Source organism: Zootermopsis nevadensis, unplaced genomic scaffold (assembly GCF_977971745.1).
Source record: "Zootermopsis nevadensis isolate Lab colony 2312 unplaced genomic scaffold, Znev_1.0 Znev_ptg000004l, whole genome shotgun sequence".
Classification (NCBI taxonomy): Eukaryota; Metazoa; Arthropoda; class Insecta; order Blattodea; family Termopsidae; genus Zootermopsis; species Zootermopsis nevadensis.
In genome coordinates this window covers 5,460,269-5,472,958 of record NW_028259136.1, presented here as the reverse complement: position 1 = coordinate 5,472,958, position 12,690 = coordinate 5,460,269, and the positions used below count along the sequence as shown (strand labels likewise).

Here is a 12,690-nt window from a genome sequence, read left to right as displayed (position 1 = left end):
AACTAACAATAGTAATGGGTTTGGAATAATAAACTATGCAATAAACTAATCCATTAACTCTAATTAACAACTGGGCATGAATTTGGGCCTTAATGTTGAGAAGCTGGTGACTAACCACTGTGCTATGGCATGGCCTTGTCAGGATGATACAAAATTACAACAAATATACAATTTTATTTACTGAATCATTATATAGGCTAGTACACAGTAATATGATTACATATCATACAAACACTTGAAACAAGACATTATAATCAGTTATACATAATAAGTAACAAATACATACCATGTAGATTATTATTGCAGCAATAATTTATAAGAATGAAGTCTTTTTGTAGACTCTTTTGTCAGGCAAAAAATTTTGTTGTGATACACTGACACAGTCAACTCTCAAGTAATTATGATAATGTGTTCTTGATAAAAACTGGCAGTGCAGAAAAAATAAAGCAATGTAACACTCACAAGGATTATATTTAAATCGTAATAACAGTAACTTAAGAAAGAAGAGTTGACCAGGTAAAAATGTTGTGCAAGTGACAGGAAGTTAAGATTAAGACATTTTAAATTCAATTTATGTTACTGCTGTTACACAAGTATCCATTGTATAGCACAAAGAATATAATTTATGAAAAATTAATTTTTAATTTGCACAAAGAGACGTAAAAGAAATGACTTACATGACATATATTATCTTTCCACGAATATATCAAATTGGCATAAACAACAGTATTCATAACAGACATAATTCATTATTACAATTAGAAATAATGTGAATGTGGTTAGGATGTCTTTGTTGTATGAGAATATTGTTTTCAAATGTGAACTAATACAACCTCAATCAATGTCCCATACACTAAGCAACTGACTGAAAACTGTACTTGTGATAATGTATTTTTATTCCACTTTTCAGACATTCATGTTGTGAGAGAATGCTGCTTTTACAGTGAGAACAAATATAACCTCAATCAATATACCACACATTGAGCAACTGACTGAACATTGTATATTCACTCGTATACTTCCACTTCTCAGATATTTATAACAAATCATATAGACCTTCTTAACAATACTCAGAAAATATTTTCTCTGTACAAAGAAGCTCATTCATTACCAGTATCAAGTTCATATAACAGCTTCACAGCATGAGACAGGATATTAGCAAATTACACGTCTTTTCTACTTTATTGTGTCCAAAAATCTCTACATTGTACCTGATTCTGGTGGCATAAAACAACACATTTTTGTTCCCCTAGAGATTCTAGTTTTCTTGCTAAATCTGTGGAATCAGAATTGTATGTGGCTTGATATGCGATGTTATATAAAGCATGAAGAAAAGGTATCAGGCTTATTTCAGCTAAAGACTTTTGATCATTAAAACATGCACTTTCAACCTTTAGACTGCGGCAGTGAGAAATTTGAAGTTATAATGTTAAATGTCTCATTCCTGTCTAGAAGTGACTTTAGCATAACCTATGTACAGTAGGTAGTAAGAAAACTCTCAGTAAGGTCGAGTTATATTACAGAATAGGTTTATACATGTACATCTGAATAAAATGCATCACTACAAATTCAATTCACTGAGCACATATACTCTGGTTTTGTGTGCATCTTATCAACAATGTATTATTCAAAATTTGTGAGGTTAGTGTAGTGCAGGTTCATGTATATCTGACTGATAATTCAAATTTAATTCAATGGCAATTTGTTTGTTTTGTTTTCTGCAAATGGTTGATACTGTTACAAATTGTACTTGACAACCCACATTCTAAATACACACTGAGGAGTAAGGCAGACAGATCACAAATGTTTTTCAATGGCTAGATATCATACGTGGGGATGAATACACAAGTAATGGTTAGTTCCACACATGAAGCATTTTGACCACAAAGGCTACTTTATTAAAATTTTGTGCTTGAATTTTTCTCCTCCAGGTTTTGAATACTTATGGAGTCTCTGGCTGGGGAAATTAATTCGTGCACAAAGAATACTGACCAATGTGGGGAAACCTTGCAGTATTTATGGGTTATTTTGGAATAACCTCAAATTTTGCTACAACTTAACATCAGGTCCAGCATATCATTATTTTATATTATATTTTCGTATCCAGTACACACCATTCAGCATGGAGTGCATTGGTGGTTAGCAGGATTCACGACCCATCAGTACATGGGTGTGATCGGGACCGCGACATTTAACGCGCCTGCTGTGACCCCCTTTTTGCTAGATGATGTTGAAAGTGTAATAATTGTTGGGATGCCACGGAGAAACCGGGGAGACCCCAGAAGAAAACTCCGTGATGTCTGGAACACGGCCCTGCCCGATACAAGTTGTAAATCTAAGCACCGCCGGGAATCGAACCCGGGACCCCAGTATCACAAGCCCAGAGTTCTAACCGCTAAATCGTGGCGGTTATATAATTAGTAAAGGGATATTATATATAGGAGGCTAACTACGATAGTCATGTAAAATCAGGGTTTAATTCAAATATATATATATATATATATATATATATATGATCACAACCTATTATACCACATCAACTATGAAGTATTTTACTATGCCACGCATTTCAGGATCTCTTCACATGAGAAGTGTACTTTATGGAAGGTATCAACTTACCAACCACTGCCCATCGTGGAATTATCTGCTACCCATCTGATCTTTTAGTTAGTCTTGCAAACAAAATTTTGACCTGGAGATTAGTTTCCTGACTACTGTTTTCCATTGTGTTTTTAAGCGTGCGCATAAGAGGCACAGATATTTCCATATTGTTCTGTATATAGGGACGAATAATGGAAACTAGTTCTGCATTTGCCGAGTTATAAAATTGCCAGTTCTGTTTCAGAAATGAACGAAATATAATTAATAAGTGGATGATTCCCCCCCCCCACCAGAATATCAGAGATCAAATCAAAAAATTTTCATGACTGGCCTTGAAGAAGGAAGCACCAACTTTCTCTGAAAGATCAATAATGTTTACCATTCAGGTAGGGACCCAGAAGAATAGTGAATAGCTACTTTTAAAGGAGATAATATAATTTGGTAAGAATTTCAGATGTTCATTACCCCATTTCCTCCTCTGGCTTCCACACAGAGGATAGGGGTCTGACCCGATGTCAATCGACGTCTGCGATGTTGGTGGTAGAGGTTATACCATTCAAGGGCACAATCTCAGTGCGCGCAGTGTAGGTAGCGCTGCCACCTGTTGTGAAGCGGCAGATGTATGTACTACTGCCGGCGTGTATTGTCGACATGTGATGTTGACGGGAAATACGACGCTCTCTGCAGCACCAAAACCCAAACGTCCGCTTGAACTCCTTCCGGAACTTCCCTAAGGTTAAGAAAATTAACTTTTAGAACAGGACCCCAAAGACTCAAGGAGTTTACAATGAGCTGCAGTCCTTCCTTGGATAGAAATCAAGAAATATTTATAAAATTATAATGGAAGACCATGATGGAGGTGGGAGAATAATATTAAAACAGTTAATGTAAAAATAGCATGTAAAAATTTGAATTAAACTGAAGTAGTTCAAATTTGTGCCCAGTGGCAAGCTTAGATATCAGTGGTGTTGACTCTTTGGGTTCTATTTACCAGAGGCTTACTTAGGGACCCAGAACAAAATAATAAAACGAAGTCATGCAACGAATCTATATATGACAAATTCGCACAAGGTTCAGGGAAGAATATTCCTCAAGAAAAGAATATAAGTTCTTACTTATCAACACTGATCCAATCAACAGACTTTAGTAATGGCCCGGAATTGCACAGATTTTGGTTCTGCAATTTTCCCACAGTGTGTATTTACGCGGATTGTATGATTTTCAGAGCAAATATCGATTATTTCCCTAACAGCATTAATCAACTGATCTTTCTAGTGGAAACGTGACGTGTTTTTTTTGTATCAACCAAACCTTTAAATATTATTGAGATGAGTTTCGGCTTCAAGGTTTTAAAACAGTGTTAATAAAATTTATTTACAAATCATATGGGGACCAGTACAATTTAAAATTATTTAGGTTTACTATCTTTTCTATGAGCGTATCATCACCATTCATGACAATTTAAATACTAAAATACAGATACATAATAATCAAGGGCAGTAACTTATGAGAATTGAGTTTTGGTAAAATAATAACGTAGCGGCCACCAATATCGAAGGTACTATGAAAACTTGGAAAAGATTATCTTTCTAAGAGATTAAACATGCAACATGAGAATGGCTCACAAAGAAATGCCTAGAAAATGAACAGTAATATACGTACTGACGACACTTAATGTACTTTCATGCTTGCATCCACACTGACATGCGATAAATTAATACATTGAAATATATACATAGTTACGTACACAAAATAATATATCGATTGTGGTAGTAGTCTTGTAGGTGGATACCAACATTTCAGAGGAATGTATCACCCTTATCTTCAGGTTTAAGCAAGGCGAAGGCAATGAAATCCATCAAAACTTGTACATACTGAAGACGTGATTTAATAATCCCTCTTCAGTGCTCAGATATTAATTGACGAGAGGAAGGGAAGGCTAGAAATGGTACGCCACTTCTACATAATGCAAACACAGCTTCAGAACTTGCTACACCACCCAGTTGTTTCTTGAACGTTGTTTATAAAGCGACTACTTATTAACTGAACGTTCGTGAAACAATGACCTGGTGTATACAATCGATCTGCTCGATCTCTCCCCGGACTGACTGTGTGTAAATTCAAGTCACCCAACAATCATGCATACGATTATACGAGCAAAATATGCAAAGCTTATTTTACATGAAGTTTCTACGACTTCGACACAACTAACCTTCGTATTGTTCATTGTTATTCTGTTTTCTTCTCGGAGAATGAGGCGTATGATGAACTACAATCAACTGAATTTATTACAAGTAATATAATAAGATATGAGAAATAAGTTATACACAGGTAAGGCCTGAGTTTCTCTTGGCGGTGAAACTGACGATGTTGCTCTTCTAGGTTATGACGCCGTGTCGACATGTAGGTAGATACCAACGTTACGGAAGAACACAATGCATCCAACTATCTAGAGTACAGTTTATCTCTCCTGGGCCTAAATATTCCATTACTATGTTTCTATCAATCAAGATTCGTGTTCTCTCCCGACTGTAACACAGAACTAAAATGTCTCACATCCATACAAAATACCTGAAGAATACATACCAGGGTGTAACTTAAAGGTTTGGCAGAAATTAAGGTATTCTATACAACAAAATAGCTAAGAATTTTATTTATTTAGTGTTCTGTCTGACGACAGGTCCATATGAACAGGATCCTTCCATCCTTTTCTCGGACTGGGACCTGTTCATATACGTTCTTGGCAGATGATCCAGAAGTGGTTTGCCATTGCCTTCTTCAGTGTGTGAATGGAGTAATTGTTGGGATGCCACGGAGGAAAACTCCGTGTTGCCTAGACCACGGCCTTGCCCAACACAAGTTATAAATTCGGGCACCGCCGGGAATCGAACCCGAAACCCCAGGATTACAAGGCCAACGTTCTAACCGCTAGACCACCGTGGTATATGGGTCCAGAAAAGGGTCCTATTCTGAGTTACTGCGCTCATTTTTCTTGAAATTCCCGACGCTGAGTTAAGTTCCGTGGAAGACAAGACAAGACGAGACAGACGTTCCGGGTCAGACGGCAAAATGAGACAAAATGTTTACGATACACTTCATTATCAAAAGCACTGCCACTACCAGTGCCATCTGTAATTTAGTTTACAGCGTCCAAATTTCACGTCTCTGCCTTCTAACGTTCATGTGCTTTATTTTTTATAACCAGTGGTAACGTTGAAAGCTTGGCGACAAGTGGGCCTTTTGCTATAATATTAGGGGCGGATGGAGGATATTTTGAGCGTCTGATACGAAATTTCTGCTACGATCGCGGAGGTGAAGTCATGAAAGTACGCGTCGTGTCGGAAAGTTGGGATTTTTTTTTTTCCTGGACTCGTCTTCATAAAAACGCATTTCATTGCCTTGGTATGAAGGGCGTGACACAATTGCAACAGAAGAAGATACTGTGCAGAACAGCACTGCTGGAGAGAGCATAAGCATCTGTTCAAGAAATAAAGTTTATTCTCTGACATGATTACAAAGTGCAGTTTGACATGAATGACGAAACATCCAAACATCCAGACATCCAGTCTGAGTAAGACGATGTGCATAAGTCTTGGAACCATATTGGAATCAAAGTTTAGCAAGGAATAATAACAGTGACAAACATAAGAGAAAACGTGGAATATACAAATATGTAATTTAATAATATTTTTTTCCCCAACTACCTCGTTATTGTAGTTGTGTTCTCTTTAAATATGAGCGTATAATTTCCCCAAGTACTACAATATGTATTATATGATACATGATTACAAAGACATCATAAACATCTTTAGTTAACACAAAACATGACTGTCGAATTCTTAATCAAGTCAAAGAAACTGATAAGTATAAGGAGAAGTTATATAAGAACACCAATATCTGAGTAGTATAAATACCTAACGAATTATTAATTAATTAAAAATTACGAACAGCCTGATAATACATTTAACTTTACTGGCTAACGACATAAAAATATCCCGTTTCAAGGATTTATTATAGGCTAATATTTTAAAATATGTGCTATGAAGATGCAGCTATTGTAAATGAGGAAATTATAATTAATCACTTTTATTGCAAATTAAATTTTTAATTAATGTAGCCCTATACAATGAATTATCTTTTTCTGTAAAATTAGGTACGAGTGGAAAATTTGTAGGACTGGTTAAATCTTTTAATAAAAACGTCTCACAGAAGATTACGCGATTTCACAAATGGTAATTCCCGATTTTCGTGTTTTGGTCCAAGCCAGTGGTCCGAAACCTATTCACACCTGCGGCACACCACAAAATGTCCGCTCACGAAAACGGGGCACACAACTGTAAGTGGCCATAAATACATCCTTGTCCCGTGAACGTGAAGGCATACGAAGACAAAACTATAGTCGATGAACCCTGCATTACGAAAGATAAGATATTTCCCTTTTTCAGACTATAACTTGGGAATATACGATTTATTGCACAAATTCGTGGAACACTGATCTTGATACAGGCCTACTCGAATTACGAGTGTGTAACCATGAACATAACGGGTCTGTTTTCTAATGTCCATCGCGGACTTAACTTCAGAAACCTGCCGCTGTTTTGACGAATAATGTTATAGCATCGGAATATAATTCACGATAAGCCACTGACATGTGCGGTGCAAATTTCAAAAGTTTTTTTATCTAGTATCATTGAAATATAATAGACAAGCCACTGACTTATAGGGAGTAATTTTCACTTAAAGTGTAAACAGTTTTGTTTGTATGAATGATTTTATACTTCTCTCTTCCTTTGAAGTATTAGATACGTCACTGACACGTAAGGTACATAACTGGAACTTACACGCAAACGAGCTAATGCTAATAACCAATTTGTCTAATGGGGCATACATTTTTCTTGATAGTTTTAGGTCTGTAGTGATCGAAAATGTTAAGTTCACATAACGTTAGCATATAATGGAAAATTTTATTAAAATAACGCCATATAAATATCACTTAGATTGCAATAGTGAAGTAAGTAAGTCGAAGTTTGAAGTTCGCACACAAAACTAAGATTACTACCGTTCAAACAAGGAACAAATATAGCAAAATCATCTAAAGCACTTAAGTCCTGCAGATTTCCATGACATTCTTAACACTCCACATCATCACAAAGCCCAAGGACTATAAATAAAGACACACAACACATAGCTGTACGTATAGAATCTGTTTAGTCTGTGTAAAACTTCGACTCTCGGGATGAGCGTCAAATGTTGAAATTTATCCAAAGTTTCGGCAAACATTACAGATGCCATCTTCAGGGTCAATATTAATCTAGTAGCCCACTCTCTCCCTATCAGATACGTCACATTACACCCGCAGAAACAATCAAAACATACTCACCCTGAAGATGGCAACTGCAATGCTTGCCAAAATGTTGTGTAATTCTCAACATTCGACGCGGTTCAACCCAAAAAAGGGCGAAGCCTTATATTGAACTCCAGCAGCAAAATCCTAAAGAGAAGAATAACAGTTTAGTCCAAAATCTGTCGGCAATTAACGGAGTTGAGCGAACATGGCGCCTGTCTGCCAGAAATATTACCACCTATGAATACAGAGGGTGATGATCTAAGACACCAAGGTACAGTCTGACCAGAACGATAATGCGTCATTGTGCTAGTGGAGCTGGCGGACGGGCCTACTCTGTGTACCTGAGGTGGCACGGTCAGTGCATTTCTTTTGTTTGGGCGTTCAGTCACACAAGCTCCTCGGTGCAGTCAGCATTATACCATAGCACAAGAGACTCGCTCCTAGCCTTCCCCTTGAAAATTCCACCGGCCAAAAACTACTGCGCCCACTATACTTACTGCATTATCATAGCATCGTCGGTGAATATCTACCAGATAACACGGAACAATATCCCAGAAGACTCCCATTTCCATACACGTCGCTTGAGAACTTGAAATCTCACCGTACACATATCTCCCTAGTCGAAAGGCAGGCTCTAAGACTGATACAGTGTCGTTAAATGACTTAAGAACCAACCGGCGATCTTTATAATGGGTAAGACCTACTGTGGTTGTCTGTGATAAACGCTTTGTAACATGGGAACGATTATTCAGGAAATATCTTTAAGAGAGGCATGACTGTATTAAAACGTATTTTAAGGCTCGATTACGATAGCATAGCGAGGGGAAAGCATTAGGTGAAATGGAGTTCTTTGTGAATTTTCATGATCACATCAAACACTGTAAGAACCTCTTACGTTAAAAGCCAGCCATGAAACATCTACCTCTTGAGAGAACATTCATTCGGGCAGTCAGTGTTCATTGAAAGTCTTCGTTTTAGGTTATTTCCACAAAGGGAATACGTCACACACAAAGTGCATTACGCACGAGACATCTTAACAGACCATGTTCATGTCATAATGGGAAATTCAAACTGCGTGAGATCTGAGATTCTCACGGCGTCGCAACCAGAAGATTAAAATCGATATGGTGAGATTTGAGATCTCATACAAGACAATATTCCGTTTTAAGCAGATTTTACCACAAAGCATGATCACTTAAGGGCATGGGGATTAGGTCTCACGACCCTCGACAGTGATCACCTTCCTTATCTCGACGTTAGGGTTCCTGTGACTGACCAACCCGCCATCCTGGTAACAGTTCAAAAAAAAAAAGTCGTGGTAAATTATTCACAGAGTTATTGAATAATCTGGAATTTTAGAGTTTCGAGGTAAACAAACTTGAGCGAATCCACAATACTTCCGAATACATGACTTATCACATTCAAATCTCTCTCAGTTGCGTGTTTGATGCATTTCCACAGGTCTTCACAGGCACAGTGCAGGGTGTTCAGTTGTGTCTTGATATGGAAACTATTCTTTACGCTACGATGCGAGAAACAGTGTTGCCAATTCCACCTTATTTAAATAAAAAAATTAAAAAAAGAATAAACTTTAAACTCGTTTTCAAGTGATCGTGAGTAACAATGACGTACAGAGATCCAGGTATGTTCCTTTCATTTTAGGGTTGTGGTTTTACAGTTTTGATCCGTTCTTTGCTGCGGTTTGTGTCTGCAATCTAAGCATAATGGAATGTTCCTGCAGTTGGTGGGACCGTGGCTGGCTGTCCCTCAGATGTGTGAGTATCTCGTGAAGCCCACGTCACCCGGCGATGTTTGCTGCCGTAGTCCACACTGCTGCCGCTGGAGGGCACCAGCAGTCTATGTCAGAATCGACTGCTGGACGTCTCATTGTTGTTGGCCAAGTAACTGCGCCCCTGTCGTCGGGAATTGGAACCAGCGGAAGAGGGCAGGAAGGAGCCGCTACGTACGGATGTGGAGCCGTGGGCAGCTGAAGCAGTCATAGGGTACTCGCAGGCTGTAGAAACGCGGTTATTGAAGTGACCAGATTGGGGAGAAGAGGTTGTGGTCTGATAAAGGCAACGGCATTGGAGAAACGTGCGTTTGAATTCGCGGCGGAATTTTCCTGTTGGAAAAACGACAAGCTTCAACAGCAAAACGTGGAAGGCAGCTAGCTACACGTACGATTTACACTACTAGGCTTGGCGTATTAGGTGGGGAAATGAAGGGGTAGAAACACGCATGCGCGTGATGGATGTCCATCACGCGTGCGCGGTGCGCGTGATGGACATCCGATTAAACCCAACTCCGACAATGATATAAGTCGCAGAACAGGGGTTCTCAACCTGCAACCTGTCGATATACTCGTAAAACACGCTTTGATAATAGGTTAATAACTATTTCTGTGAGCAATTGTTCCGTTAAATGAAGAACGCCGGATGAAGAATTAGGATGTGTCTTACTGTTGAACACATAAGAGGATTGCATGCGAACTGCAGGACTAAAACTTAAACCTGATACTGAAAGACTACTCAAGAAAAATGACTATTTGTAATATAAAGTAAGCATTGTTTACAGACATGAAGTTTCAATAAACTGTCCTTCGGGCCCGAGAGTCTATAAGCAGGTCGGAAAAGGTTGAGACCCACTGTTATACAGGAAGATCATTGCGGTATTAGATTTGTTTTTCACACAATGGCAAACCACGAAACGATACATCTAGGCCAGCAAACCAGTTATGAGAGAATTCAGATCAAGGTTAAATTCCGGGTAACTTCAGGTGAGATTCGTGTTGAACGTAGCGTCAATGGAGAGCTGGCTGTCGTATTAATCCTCCCACTTATGTCCGTCTTTGTAATAATTTCTGTCGGTTGAATGTAAAATAAAATTATTGTAGAGGAAAAGGCTTTATAATTTCTGTATAAGATAATATGATAAATTTATGCTACTAAGTGGCCATGAAGTGGGTAATTTAAAATGTCATTCAACACATCTGCGCTAATGAGCCGTACTATGGGCGGGTCCAAGTATTAATTATGAAAAATATTCGAGGTATTTTATAAAGATGACGGCAAATTCCGACTAGCTCTGAACGTTACTTTCAGGGTGTGTTTTAGCGTTAATACTTTCGTGTGACAATTATATTAATGACAAACGACTACTATTCAAACGGAACCCTAATTAGCCAAGCCAAAGTAAACAACGACGACGACAACAAAACATGCATAAGAAATAAAATTATATAAAAAACACTCCCAAATAAAAACTTATTTAAAAACAGAATGAACGAATAACTAAGTCTGAAATAGTTGAACATAATTTTTCTAGAAATATATTTATATAAGAACATACTGTCTTTCAATAGCTATGTGATCTCGTCAATATTTACAAAATCATTTATAGATATTCTATAAACGTTACTTGATATAGTTATTAGCTAACTGATAGAAATAAATTGATTAATATTGTCATGTTTTAGCGTGTGTGTGTGTGGATAAGAATAATAATAACAAATACTATTTTTTGGAATGAAAAATTTAAAAGGGGCAATAGAACGAAAATTAAACATGAAATATCCTGATCGGTTATAAACATAACTGTTTTACAATTGTGGAGGAACAGTAGAAGGAAAGTTAATGACAGAATTCAGTCGGAAAAAGCAAATTTAATGTCTCCGGATTGAATCAAAATATCTTAGTTTGACGTCTAAGGCAGATAAAAGATATTGAAGCGATTCGCTCATAAAAGTCAGCAGATGCACGCGAGACAAAACAAATGAAATAAGACACACATGAATGCAGAAGTCGTGAGGTTATGAGAACGGCAGAGGAATTGAAATTTCATGTTCATTGCCCACTAATACACAAAGAGGAAGAAGTGATGTTTACAGAAGCCGTGCAACAGAGCATACTTGCATGCGACCATGGACACAAACAAATGCAGAAACTCAAATTTGTACGAGAGACTCATGATATTTCACATTCACGTATGCTCTTGGCGTGAGCATAACTTAATGATCCAACTGCATTGTCTCTCATTAGTTAAACTACACAAATTGACGTGCCGATTCCTAGCCATAGGAAACAATTTAACTTCATTACAGCCTACTATGTGGTCATCTGTGAACTACGATGATAAATCATTCTGAATCAGGTAACACGAAAATCACCAAATTACCTGCACACACAAAAGAAAATCCCTTAAAATGTTTACGCTTTGCAGAAAAACACGGGAAGCACTTGATAAATCAACGTCCCCCACTCTCGACTGTGGATCAAAGTTGTTTTTCAGCTAAAGTTTGCTGTCTTCCGGGTTGTTGCGCCGAAGAACATTACCGACGTCCCTGATCCTGTATCCATCATCAGGACGAATCGCCCTGATGATGGAGACAGCAAGGACCTGACGTTTTAAAGGGTTAACACCTGCTCTTGCTTATAATGTGTAAGAAATTACTGTATTTTCCAATTTATAAGACTCACTCTCCCCCTTAATCGTACTGCATCTTTTACACCGAATGTTTGCGACGTAAATATAGCACTAATTTACTTCTGAAATCATAGCAGGACTACGCCGTTACCACCGGGCACAATGTACGCGTTATATAATTTAAAGGTTATTTGGGAAATAGAAAACATCACCGTCATTTGAGATTAAAAATTTGGATCAGTATAGAACGAAAACATTTTTACCACTACACACATGTATTTACGTGCCTTCCAATGCATTCCAGAGCTGCAGTACCTACA

The 12,690-nt window shown here is 37.8% G+C and overlaps 1 protein-coding gene across 2 annotated transcripts in view; it reads right to left on the bottom strand.

The window, feature by feature from the left end:
* Positions 1-154: 154 nt before the first annotated feature.
* The window catches only part of LOC110829174 (orexin/Hypocretin receptor type 1), a 140,368-nt gene continuing 127,832 nt past the window's right edge, over positions 155-12,690 (bottom strand). The window contains exon 6 of one of the 2 annotated variants that reach the window (XM_087342969.1): positions 155-3,331. In XM_087342969.1, the coding sequence (XP_087199095.1) occupies positions 3,117-3,331 (215 nt within the window). In that variant the 3' untranslated portion in view covers positions 155-3,116. Of the gene's footprint in view, positions 3,332-6,081; positions 10,071-12,690 lie in introns of those variants that run through there. The other variant, XM_022062626.2, reaches the window with a different exon arrangement.